Raw genomic sequence first — 13,047 nt, 5'->3', positions numbered from 1 at the left:
TTTTTTTTTTTTTTCCCTTACTCCCAGGTCCTTAGTGTTCTAACTGAAAAAAGGTGCCTGATGTAAGGTGTCAAAGGGTAGATTGGTTCCCTAAGGGCTGTTGTAACAAGTTACTACAAACTCTGTGGCTTGGAACCACAGAAATATATTCTGTTAGATTTGGGTCTGGAGCTGGGATGTCAGCAGGGCCTTTCTTCACCCACAGGCTCAGACACTACCTTGTCTCTTCCAGCTTTGGTGGCCCCTGATGCTCCTTGGCTTGTGGCCACACCGCTCCATGTCTCCCCATGCCTCTATCCTGTGTCAGTGTCCTCTCCTTTTTCCATTAAAGGACACTCACCATTGGATATGGGGCCCACTCCAGTCCAGGAGCATCTCGTGTTGAGATCCTTACCTTCATTATATCTTCAAAAACTCGTTCTCTTATTCCAAATAAGGTCATACTCTGGAGTTCTAGGTAAACCTATGTTTGAGGGGCCTCGATTCAACCCCACTACAAGGGGGCTATGTGGTAGAGTTCAATAAGTCAACCTTCTCTACTTAGGATAGATTAGAAAGCAGGCCTTTGTATTTTCCTGTTTTGTAGCAGAAGGATTTTCTGGAGAGGTTGAGTTCCTTAACTATTAGTTGTACAAATGGTAAAGGACACACCAGCTGCCAACCTGCCAGACTTTGTGCTTCTTTGTTAAGAAGGCTGGGGCACTATTAAGAGGACTTAGTTTTTTTTTTGTTTGTTTGTTTGTTTTGTTATTCTGTTATTCAGAGTTTTTGAACTCTGATTTTCTGATTCAATGCTTACTGGTTTCAGGGGACCATTCATGCTGTTTTTCCCTCTTGCAACTGGACTGTAGCAAAAGAGCTTAGCTACCAGTGATGGAATCTGCAGTTGTATAAAGAGTCCAGCCTTCCAGGAGATCTGGGTGTTCTGGAGGCTCTGGAGCTCGCAGGAGAGTGCGCTAGCCCAAGAACACAGATGTTTCAAAAAGCCCACCGACTCATACTTCCTAACATCGCTCCTTCTAAGAGGGAAATGTCAGATCAGTACCCTTTGGAAAGAACATCAGCTGCCCTGTCAGGTGCAGGAGCAAGCTGCCCAGGTGGGGCCGGTGGGCTTTTCTATGAATGCATCTGATGTGGAGGTTTCGATGGAAGCGAGCTCGCTGGGTGGTGCTGAGCTGGCTGAGGTGGCCCTCCCTGGCACGGCCACCCACCTTCCAGTGGCCCGGTGTGGATGACTGATGCTGCCTTGGGCCCGGCTGGGAATGTGGTTGGTGGTTGGTGTGCCCAAGTTGAAAGCTGGAGAACCATGATGGGACAATGCTTTTATGTATCCCTCCTTAGTTCTGCTTGTAGTCACCTGTTCCTGACAGAACCCGCCTTGTCCTGAAAGGTTCTATCCATAGTTCCTGCATCCCTCTTCCCTTCTCTGGGAAAGAATAGTACTGGGCAAGTCTGTTTACTTATGAAAGATTAGTGATTTCAAAACAGAAAAGAATACAGGGCTTTCTTTACTTGGGAGATAGTGGAAGGGTAAGCAGCAGCTTGTCGTGGGGGCAGAGGCTCAGCTTGGCCTTTGGTTTTACTAGATCTTTCTCTTTTCTCTTCCCCCTGCAGTGTGAGGATGTGGTCAGTGGCCTGTCATCCCCACTGGCAACACTGGGGGAGCTGAAGCCCTCACAGCAGCAGGACCTCACAGATTTCCTCTGCTTGGTGGGGTACAGAGTGCAGGGCGGGTGTCCAGGCCTGGAGGATGCAGTCAGCAACCAGAAGCTCTTTTCTACAGGCTACTTCTTGGTCAGTGCACTAGCAGGTACGGAAAAAGAAAGAAATGCTGTTGTTACTTTGAAATTGCTTTGCTTACTGGAAGATTTGATACATGGAAGAATTGGTACATGATGTTTCCTCCCTTTCAGCAGTACAGGGACGGTAAGTGGCAAGCTGAGGAAGCTTTTATGACTGCTGTGAAAAACCACAGACTTGTGTGACACCAGTCTCCTCTCATGTCTCTCTCCTCCTCCGGGGAGAGCTGTCTACCAGCACACATCCTCAGCAACACAGGAAGGCATCTCCTCAAACATAGCCTGTGGTTCACTCTTGGGCTTTGACACTGCTGCGTGGCCATGGCTTTCATCTGACACCTGCTCTCTCCCCTAGTGTTTTGGTAGTTCTGATCCTCTTTGCAAACTTGTTGGCCACTTTGTGGACATTTGGGCAGGGAGAGTGTGGAGAGCATCCTGATACACTAGGATGCTGGGCCCAATAGCAACACAACCCTCTACCCTGATCTTGAGATGGCTCTCCCAGGGGCACGGCCATGGAGTTATCACCTAGCAGTGGACCCTGCCCTGCCATTCCTCTACCACTGCCATCCAGGATTCCCCATGCCAGAGGGGTTGCGATATCAAAGGTAGCCATTCTGTGTGGGCTTTCATTTCCTTCAAGGAAAGGCAAGACCTGCCTGGCCCATCAGCCTTGATCCTTCTCTCCACAACTTTCCTTCCTGGTGATATTTGAGGTATTGAGTTCAGGATGCATTTATGGTTCCTCCCCAGTGCCGGAGAAGAACAAAGGGCAAGGAGATCTTCAGTTTTTACAAAATTAGTCAGAGAGGATCCCTCTCTCAGGTTTATATGCTCTTTCTCTAAGTCATGGATAAAAGTTTTGGCTGGGACAGGACATAAGATAGAGGCCTGTGGAACATCACCAGAGAGCTTTTGCCCCTGAAGTTAACATCAGTGTTGTACTAGAGTTTTTAAATATAGTCATTCTATCAGGGGCTAATCTATTGGCCAGAGTGTTCCAGCATGTGGAGGGCATTTTCTTCACATACCCTATTACTTATTGAACTATTTCTATCAATCGGCTAGTTCAGTGATATGAAATATGCAGCATGTGTCTGACATCATGAATGTATCACACTGAAACCTTGCACACAGGGAGCCGCTGGGAGTTGACTCATAACATGAGACTTATTTGCTGTTCCTGAGCTGGAAGCTTGGGGGTAGTGGAATCTTGAAGTGCAGCTGAAAATAGTCAATTTCTGAACCCACCATGCCCTCTTGCATCTCTCTGAACTGTTATCTCATTTACATGTCAGTCACTGCGGAGGTCAGATCAGCTCTTTCATTGTAAAGCCCTTCCATTAGTGTTGCTCCTAATCCTCGGCCCTTCTGAGTTGCCCTTTTCTTCTTATGAAAACAGTCTTCTCTCTTTAGAACCTGGGGAAAATACTGGAATGGAAAATGGCCTCTCCTTGAGTCCTATCTGCAGCTTTCTGAATAACACCAGTTACCAGCTTCACCATGTCTAACTTTTAAAAATTGAGATAAAACTTACATATTAGTTTAAGGCGTACTATGATTCCATATTTGTATATATTGTAAAATGATCACAATATGTCTAGTTAATATCCATCACCATACATAGTTAAAATTTTTCTTACAGAATTTTTAACATTCTTAGCAACTTTCAAACACAGTATAGTGTTGTAACTATAGACATCATGTTGTACATTACATGCTCATGATTTACTATAGCGGCTGCACTAATTTACATTCCTACCAACAGTGCACAAGGATTCCCTTTTCTCCATATCCTCACCAACACCTGTTATTTCTTGTCTTTTTGAAAAAATAACCATTCTAACGGGTGTGAAGTAGTATCTCACTGCGATTCTGATCTGCATTTCTCTGAAGATTAGTACCATTAAGTCATTAAGTGCCTTTTCATGCAGATCCTCTGCTCATTTCAATCAAATGGTTTGGATTTTTTTGTTTCATTTTATTTTGCTATTGAGTTACATGAGCCCTTTTATATTTTGGACATTAACACCTTCTCAGAATTATCTTTGTAAATATTTTTTCCCATTCAATAGGTTGCCATTTAGTTTTTTGATTTCCTTTGCTGTGCATTAGTTCTTTGGTTTGATGTAGTCCTACTTAATTTTGGTTTTGTTACCTTTGGTCTTAGTGATGATTTTTTTGGATTTGACACCAAACACAGTCTCAAGGAGCTTATTACCTTTGTTGTTTTCTTCTAGGATTTTTATGGTTTCAGGCTTATGTTCAAATCCTTGATCTATTTCAAGTTAATTTTTTTGTATGGTGTATAATAGTGATTCAGTTTCTTTCTTTATGGCTTTGGATATGGCTGTTCAGTTTTCCCAGTGCCACTTACTGAAGAGACTATCTTCTCCTCATTGTGCATTTCTGGCTCTTTGTTGTAAATTAATGGCCCAAATGGGTTTAATTTCTGGGCTCTCTATTCTGGTCTATAATGATCTATTCCATTGAGCTACATAGTCTGTTTTTATGCCAGTATCATACTGTTTTCATTAGTATAGCTTTGTAATATAGTTTGAAATAAGATGATGTGATGCCTCCAGCTTTGATCTTCTTTCTCAAGATTGCCTTGGTTAATTTGGGGGTCTTTTGTGGTTCCATACATGTTTTAGAATTCCATACATGTTTTTCTATTTCTGTGAAAAATGCCATTGGAATTTTGATAAAGATTGCATCTAATCTGTACATTGCTTTGGGTAGTATGGACATTAATATTACATTCATATTCCTCCACAAGCACAGACTATTTTTCCATTTATTTATGTCTTCTTCAATTTCTTTCATCATTGTCCTGTAGTTTTCAGTGTAGAGGTCTTTTGCCTCCTTGATTAAATTTATTCCTAGTTATTTTTTTTTGATGTAATTACAAATGGAATTTTCTTAATTTCTTTTCTGATTATTAGCATATAGAAACATAACAGTTTTGTATATTGAATTTATTCTAATAGTTTTTCTGGTGAAGTCTTTATTTTCTATGTATAGTACCATGTCATCTGTAAATAGTGACTGTCTTACTTCTTTCATTCCAGTTTTGATGTGTTTTATTTCCTCTTCTAGCCTAATTGCTCTGGGTAGGATTTTTAATACAATATTGAATAAAAGTGGTGAGAGTGGGCATCCCTGTCTTGTTTCTGATCTTAGAGGAAAAGCTTTCTGCTTTTCACCATTAATGATGTTAGCTGTGCGCTTGTCATATATAGCCTTTTCATGTCGAGGTGCATGACACCTATACTTTATTGACAAGTTTTTTTGTTTTTGTTTTTTATCATAAATGGATGTTGAATTTTGTCAAATGCTTTTTCTCCATCTATTGATATGATCATGATTCTTATCCTTCATTTTGTTACTGTGGTGTATCATGTTGATTGATTTGTGGAAGTTCAGCTATCCTTGCATTCCTGGAACTAATCCCATTTGATCATGGTGTATGAGCATTTTAATGTACTGTTAAAGTCAGTTTGTGAATATTTTGTTGAGGACTTTTGCATCTGTGTTCATCAGGGATATTGGTCTGTCAATTTTCTTGTGGCTTCCTTGTCTAGTTTTGTTGTCATGGTAATACTGGCCTTGAAAAGGAGATTCCAAGAATTTGAAAAGGACTGGCATTAGTTTTTCTTTAGATTTTATTTTTATTTAAGTAAGCTTTATGTCCAGTGTGAGACTTGAATGCATGACCCTGAGATCAAGAGTCACATGCTCACCAACTGAGCCAGCCAGGTGCCCCAGTTATTTTTTTCTTTTCTTTCCTTTTTTGGTGGGCAGCAAAGCAAGGTTTATTGAGTGACTTACTGAGTTGTAACAAAGTAATAGTATAATGCTCCCAAGGAGGGAGGGGACCCGAAGATGTTGCCCTAATTTTTCTTTAAATATTTCATAGCATTCACCCATGAAGCCATCTGGTTCTGGACTTTTGTTTGTTAGGAGGTTTTTCGTTACTGATTAAGTTTTTCTATTTCTTCCTGATTTTGTCTTGGTCAGTTGTATGTTTGTAGGAATTCATCCATTTCTTCTAGCATGTCCAGTTTGTTGGTGTGTAGATGTTCATAGTAGTTTCTCAAGATCCTTTTATGTCTGTGTTATCAGTTGTAATTTCTCTTTCATTTCTGATTGTATTTACTTGAGTATTCTATTTCTTGGTGAGTATAGCTAAAGGTTTATCAATTTTATCTTTTCAAAGAACCAGCTCTTAATCGTATTGGTCTTTCTAGTCTCTATTTCATTTATTTCCACTATGATCTTTTGTTACTTCCTTTTACTAAGTTTGGGCTAAGTTTATTATTCCCTTCTTAGTTCTTTCAGGTATAAACTTAGATGTATATTTGAGATTCTTCTTGTTTCTTAAGGGAAATTATTGCCATGAACTTCCCTCTTGAATTGCCTTTACTGCATCTAATGAGTTATATTTCCATTTTCATTTGTCTCTAGGTACCTTTTGAATTCTCCCATTGGTCACTGAGTAGCATTTTTGATGTCTATACATTTGTGACTTTTCCAGTTTCTTCTGTTAATTGGTTTTAGTTTTATACTGCTGAAATCACATTGAGCATCTTTTCCAATTAGTCTTCTTAAATTTATTAAGACTTGTTTTGTGGCATAACATGTGATCTAACCGAGGGAATATTCTGTATCTATCTGTTAAGTCCATATTAATGTGTTAAGGCTGAGCTTTCCCTGATGATAATTTGTCTGGATGATCTATCTCTGATAAGTGGGATATGATGTCTCTACTATTATTATATTGCTGTGTATTTCTCTCCTCAGTCTGTTAATGTTTACTTTATATATTTAGGTGCTCCTGTGTTGGGTGCATAAATGTGTTATATTTTCTTGTTATACAGACCCATTTCTCATTATATAATGTACTTCTTTGTCTTATTACAGTCTTTGTTTTAAGGTCTATTTTGTTTAAATTTAGCTATGCCCCCTTTCTTTTGGTTTCCATTTAGATGGAATACCTTTTACCAACTTTCAGTCCTGTCTTGACATCTTAAGTGAGTCTCTTGTAGGCAGCATATAGATGGATCTTTAAGTATTTTTCCCATTTAGCCACTCTATGTTTTTTGACTGGAGAATTTAGTCCATTTAAATTTAAATTTATAAATTTATATTAATTTATTTTTTATTTATTATTATTATTTTTAAAGATTTTATTTATTCAACAGAGAGAAATCACAAGTAGATGGAGAGGCAGGCAGAGAGAGAGAGAGAGAGGGAAGCAGGCTCCCTGCTGAGCAGAGAGCCCAATGCGGGACTCGATCCCAGGACCCTGAGATCACGACCTGAGCCGAAGGCAGCAGCTTAACCCACTGAGCCACCCAGGCGTCCCAAATTTAAATTAATTTAATAATAGGTATGTACTTATTGCTTTTAAAAATTATTGGGTGCCTGGGTGGCTCAGTGGGTTAAAGCCTCTGCCTTCGGCTCAGGTCATGATCCCAGGGTCCTGGGATTAAGTCCTGCATCGGGCTCTCTGCTCAGCAGGGATCCTGCTTCTCCATCTCTTTCTGCCTGCCTCTCTGCCTACTTGTGATCTCCATCTGCCAAATAAATAAATAAAATCTTTAAAAAAAATTATTTTGCAGCTGTTTGTAGTTTTTTGTTCCTTCTCTTGCTCTCTTCTTTTGATGATTTTCTATAGTTGTATGCTTAGATTCTGTTCTCTATCTACCATAGGTTGTTGCTTTGCAGTTACCATGGATGCTTATATATAAAAACTTATTTTTATAAGTAATTTTTTAAAAGATTTTATTTGAGAGCAAGCGAGCAAGCACGAGCTGAGGGGAGGACAAAGGAAGAGAGAGGGAGAATCAGATTGCCCACCGAGCAGGGAGCACAAGGTGGGGTTCAATCCCAGAACCCTGGGATCATGACCTGAGCCAAAGGCAGATGCTTAAACAACTAAGTCACCCAGGCATCCCATACCCCTATAATAGTCTATTTTAAGTTGGCAACAACTAAAGTTTGAATGCATTCTAAAGCCTTACAGTCTTACCACCTCCTCCACCACATTTTAACGTTTTGATGTCACAATTTATACCTTTATATCTTGTGTATGCCTTAACAAATTATTGTATAGTATTTTTACTACTATTTAGAATTACACATTTTTTCTTTTATTAACTTTAAAATTTTAATTCCAGTATAGTTAACATACAGCATTATGTTAGTTTCAGGTATCCAATATAGTGATCCAACAATTCTATATATATTACTCAGTGCTCATCATAAGTGTATTATTTAATACCCATCATCTATTTCACCCATCCCCCCATCCACCTCCCCTCTGGTAACCATCAGTTTGTTCTCTATGTTGAGAGTCTGTTTCTTGTGTTTTTTTTTTTTTTTTTGTTGTTGTTGTTCATTTGTTTTGTTTCTTAAATTCCACATGAGTGAAATTTTATGGTATTTGTTTTTCTCTGATAGAATTGTTTCACCTAGCATTATACTCCCTAGCAACATCCAGGTACTCATGCATGGCAAGATTTCATTCCTTTTTATGGCTAAGTAATATTCCATTGTGTGTGTATATGTGTGTGTGTATACATATCTCACATCTTCTGCATTCATTCATCTATCCATGGACACTTGGCTGCTTCCATAACTTGGCTATTGTAAATAACGTTGCAATAAATATGTATAATAAATATGAGCATGTACCCCTCTGAATTACTGCTTTTATATTCTTTAGGTAAATACCTATAGCGCAATTCCTGGATGTTAGGGTAGTTCTATTTTTAACTTGTTGAGAAACCTCCATACTTCTTCCACACAGTGGTTGTACTGGTTTGCATTGCCAATAACAGTGCAGGAGGGTTCCGTTTTCTCCACATCCTTGCCAACACCCGTTGCTTCTTGTGTTGTTGATTTCAGCTGTTTTGACAGTTGTGAGGTGATATCTCTTTGCAGGTTTGATGTGCATTTCCCTGATGATGAGTATCTTTTCATGTGTCTGTTGGTATCTTTATGTCTTCTTTGGAGGAATGTCTATTCAGGTCTCCTCATTTTTTAATTGGATTGTTTTTTGGACGTTGAGATATAGAAGTTCTGTATAAGTTTTGAATACTAACCCTTTATTAGAGAGGACAGTGCAAATATCTTCTCCATTGCTGCCTTTTAGTTTTGTTTCCTTGCCTCAGAAGACATACCTAAAAATAGTTGCTGTGCTCTTTTCTAGGATTTTCATGGTATCCTTTCTTATATTTAGCTTTTTAATCCATTTTGAGTGGTCCAGTTTCATTCTTTTGCATGTTGTTGCCCAGTTTTCCCAACACCATTTGTTGAAGAGATTGTCTTTTTCCCGTCGGATATTCTTTCCTGCTTTGTTGAGATTAACTGACCATATAATTGTGGGCTTATTTCTGGGTCTTCTCTTTTGGTCCAATGATCTATAATGTCTGTTTTTGTGCCAGGATCATCCTGTTTTGATTACTGCAGCTTTACAATATAATGAATTTTATGTATATGTAATATAATGAATAATAATGAATATAATATAATGAATTAATATCCAGAATTGTGATGCCTCCAGCTTTGCTTTGGTTTTTCAAGACTGCCTTGGCTATTAGGAGTCTTTTGTGGTTCCACACAAATTTTAGGATTGTTTGTTCTAGTTCTGTAAAAAGTGCTGTTGGAATTTTGATAGAGATAGCATTAAATATGTAGAATTGCTTTGGGTTGTGTAGATATATTAACAGTATTTGTTTCTCCAATACAAGCACACAAAATCTGTTCCTTTATATTGTCCTCAATTTTTTCATCAATATTTTATAGTTCTTAGAGTACAATCTTTTATCTTTTTGTTTACGTTTATTCCTAAGTATCTTACTATTTTTGGTGTAACAGTAAATGGGACTGTTTCCTTAATTTCTCTATCTGCTGCTTTATTATCGGTATATAGAAATGCAACAGGGGTGCCTGGATGGCTCAGTTGGTTAAGTGTCTGTCTTTGGCTCAGGTCATGATCCCAAGGTCGTGGGATTGAGCCCAGCATCAGGCTCCCTGCTCAGTGGGGAGCCTGCTTCTCCCTTTCCTGTCACTCCCCCTGCTATCAAATAAATAAAATCTTAAAAAAAAAAAAAAAAAAGGGAAAGAAACACAATGGGTATCTGTAGATTGATTTTGTATCCTGCTACTTTACTGAATTTGTTTATCCATTTTAGCAGTTTTTCTATATATATAGTATGTCATCCACAAAGAGTGAAAGTTTGCCTTCTTCCTTGCCAATTTGAATGCCTTTCATTTATGTTGTTATTGTTGTATGATTGCTGTGGCTAGGATTTCCAGTACTATGTTGAGTAAAAGTGCCAAGAGTGGACATCATTGTCTTATTCCTAACCTTAGGGGAAAGGCTCTCAGTTTGTCCCCACTGAGGATGATGTTAGCTGTGGGTTTTTTATAAATGGCCTATATTATGTTGTACTATGTTCCTTTATACCTACTTTATTGAGGGTTTTTGCCATGAATGGATGTTATACTTTGTCAAATGCTTTTTTCAGTGTCTATTGGAAATTATCGTATGGTTCTTATCTTTGATCTTATCGATGTGATGTGTCATGTGATTGATTTACAAATATTGAATCACCCTTGCAATCCAGGAATAAATTCTTGGTCATGGTGAATGATTTTTTTAATGTATTATCGGATTCTGTTTGCTGGTATTTTGTCGAGGATATTTGCATTTATGTTCATCAGAGATCTCGGCCTGTAGTTCTTGTTTTTTTGTGGTGTCTTTAATTTTGGTATCAGGCTAATACTGGTCTCATAGAATGAATTTGGAGGTTTTCCTTCCTTTCCTATTTTTTGGAATAGTTTAAGAAGAATAGATAAAACTCTTCTTTAAATGTTTGGTATAATTTGCTTATGAAACTATCTGGTCTTGGAGTTTTGTTGGGAATTTTTAAATTATTGATTCAATTTTTTGCTGGTGACTTCAAATTTTCTCTTTCTTCCTGCTTCAGTTTTGGTTGGTTATGTTTCTAGGAATTTATCCATTTCTTTTAGGTTGTTCAGTTTGTTGGCATATAGTTTTTCATAATATTCTCTTACAGTTATATTTCTGTAGTGTTTATTTCTAATCTCTCTTCTATGATTTTATTTATTTGGGTCCTTTCTCTTTTTTCTCCATAAGTCTGGCTGGTGACTTATAAATTTTATTGATTTTTTTTTTTTTCCCCAAAGAACCAGCTCCTTGTTTCATTGAGCTTTTCTATTTTTTCATTTCTATATCATTTATTTCTGCTCTAATCTTTATTACTTTCTTCCTTCTGCTGACTTTAGGTTTTGTTTGTTCTTTTTCTAGCTCCTTTAGGTGTAAGATTAGGTTGTTTGACATTTTTCTTCTTGAGATAGGCCTGTTTTCCTACATACTTTCCTCTTATGAGCACTTTTGCTGCATCAAAGTTTTTAGGGACTATTATGTTTTCAGTTTCATTTGTTTCCAACCAAGTACTTCTTAATTTCTGCTTTCTTTTCCTGGTTGACCCATTGATGATTTAGTAGAACGTTATTTAACCTCCTTGTATTTGTTGTCTTTCCAGATGTTTTTCTTGTTGACTTCTAATTTCATAATGTAGTTAGAAAAGATGCATGGTGTGAATTTGATCTTTTTAAATTTGTTTCAAAGGTTTGTTCTGTGGCCTAATACATGATCTGTTCTGGAGAATGTTCAATGTGCACTTGAAGAGAATACACTTTCTTTAGGAGGGTATATTCTGAATATATGTTAAATCCATCGGGTCCATTGTGTCTCTCAAAGCCACTGTTTTTTTTTTTTTTTTAAAAGACTTTATTTATTTATGACAGAGAGATAGCAATATAGGGAACACAAGCACAGGGGAGCTAGAGAGGGAGAAGCAGGCTCCCCGCTGAGCAGGGTGCCCATATGGGGCTCGATCCCAGGACCCTGGGACCATGACCCAAGCCAAAGGCAGACGCTTAACTGACTGAGCCACTGTTTTTGTTTTGTTTTTTTGTTGTTGTTGTTGATTTTCTGTTTGGATGATCTGTCCTTTGATGTGTGGGGTATTAAAGCCCCCTACTATTATTATAGATTATTTCCCTATGTTTGTTGTTACTGTTTTATGTATTTGGGTGTCCCCATGTTGACTGCATAAGTATTTCCAATTGTTATATCTTCTTGTTGTATCATTTCTTTTATTATTACATAGTGGTCTTCTGTCTATTGTTATAGCTTTTGTTTTAAAGTCTTCTGTCCAACATAAGTGCTGCAACTCCGGCTTTCTTTTGACATCCATTTGCATGATCAGTGTTTCTCTATCCCCTCAGTTTCACTTGGCAGGTGTTTTTATGTCTAAAATGACTCTCTTGTAGGCAGCATATAGATGGGTTTTGTTTTTTTTAATCTATTCTGTCATTTTATGTCTTTTGCTTGGAAAATTTAGTCCTTTTTTCATTCCAAGGTATGTATTTGTCTTTTTCTAAAGACAGGTAGGGCAGAGAGGCAGAGAATCTTAAGCAGGTTCCACACCCAGCACTGAGCCTGACTTGGGGCTTGATGTAGGACCCTGAGGTCATGACCTGAGCCAAAATAAAGAACTGAATGCTTTTGGGGTACCCGGGTGGCTCAGTCGTTAAGTGTCTGCCCTCAGCTCAGGTCAGGGTCCTGGGATCAAGTCCCGCATCGGGCTCTCTGCTCGGTGGGAAGCCTGCTTCTCCCTCTCCCACTCCCCCTGCGTGTGTTCCCTCTCTCACTAAGTCTCCCTCTCTGTCAAATAAATAAATAAAATCTTTAAAAAAAAAAGCCACTTAACTGAACTACCCAGGTGCAAACCTCATTCCAAAATATTATTGATAGACATGTACTTATTGCCATATATATGTATATATGTATTTATGTATATATAAATGCATATGTAAATGTAATCATATAGGTATATATGTGTTTATGTATACGTGTGTGTATATATATATTTTAACTTGCTGTGCAGTTTCTGCACATTTTCTCTGATCTTCTCGTCTTTTATGATTTGCTGGTTTTCATTAGTGATACATTTGGATTTTTAAAAAATTCTTTGCATATTCATTAGTGGTTTTTGATTTGTGGTATAACATCTTCTGCATAGTCTATATTAAATTGATGGTTGTTTGTTTGAACCCATTCTTTATTCCTCCTATCCCCGTGTTTTAGGTATATGGTGTCATATTTTATATCCTTTATTTTGTGAGTTCCTTGACTGATTTTTTTAAA

General features: G+C 37.9%; 1 protein-coding gene across 3 annotated transcripts in view; it reads left to right on the top strand.

Annotated features, from left to right (window-relative positions):
• Positions 1-13,047, top strand: part of GSDME (gasdermin E) — an 84,498-nt gene that overhangs the window by 62,503 nt on the left and 8,948 nt on the right. For all 3 annotated transcript variants that reach the window (XM_044246239.1, XM_044246237.1, XM_044246238.1), the window contains exon 8: positions 1,615-1,810. In XM_044246239.1, the coding sequence (XP_044102174.1) occupies positions 1,615-1,810 (196 nt within the window). The remainder of the gene's footprint in view (positions 1-1,614; positions 1,811-13,047) is intronic.

Source organism: Neovison vison, chromosome 4, assembly GCF_020171115.1.
Source record: "Neovison vison isolate M4711 chromosome 4, ASM_NN_V1, whole genome shotgun sequence".
NCBI lineage: Eukaryota > Metazoa > Chordata > Mammalia > Carnivora > Mustelidae > Neogale > Neogale vison.
Note: the sequence above shows the minus strand (reverse complement) of the source record. Positions and strands in the feature narration are given on the sequence as shown.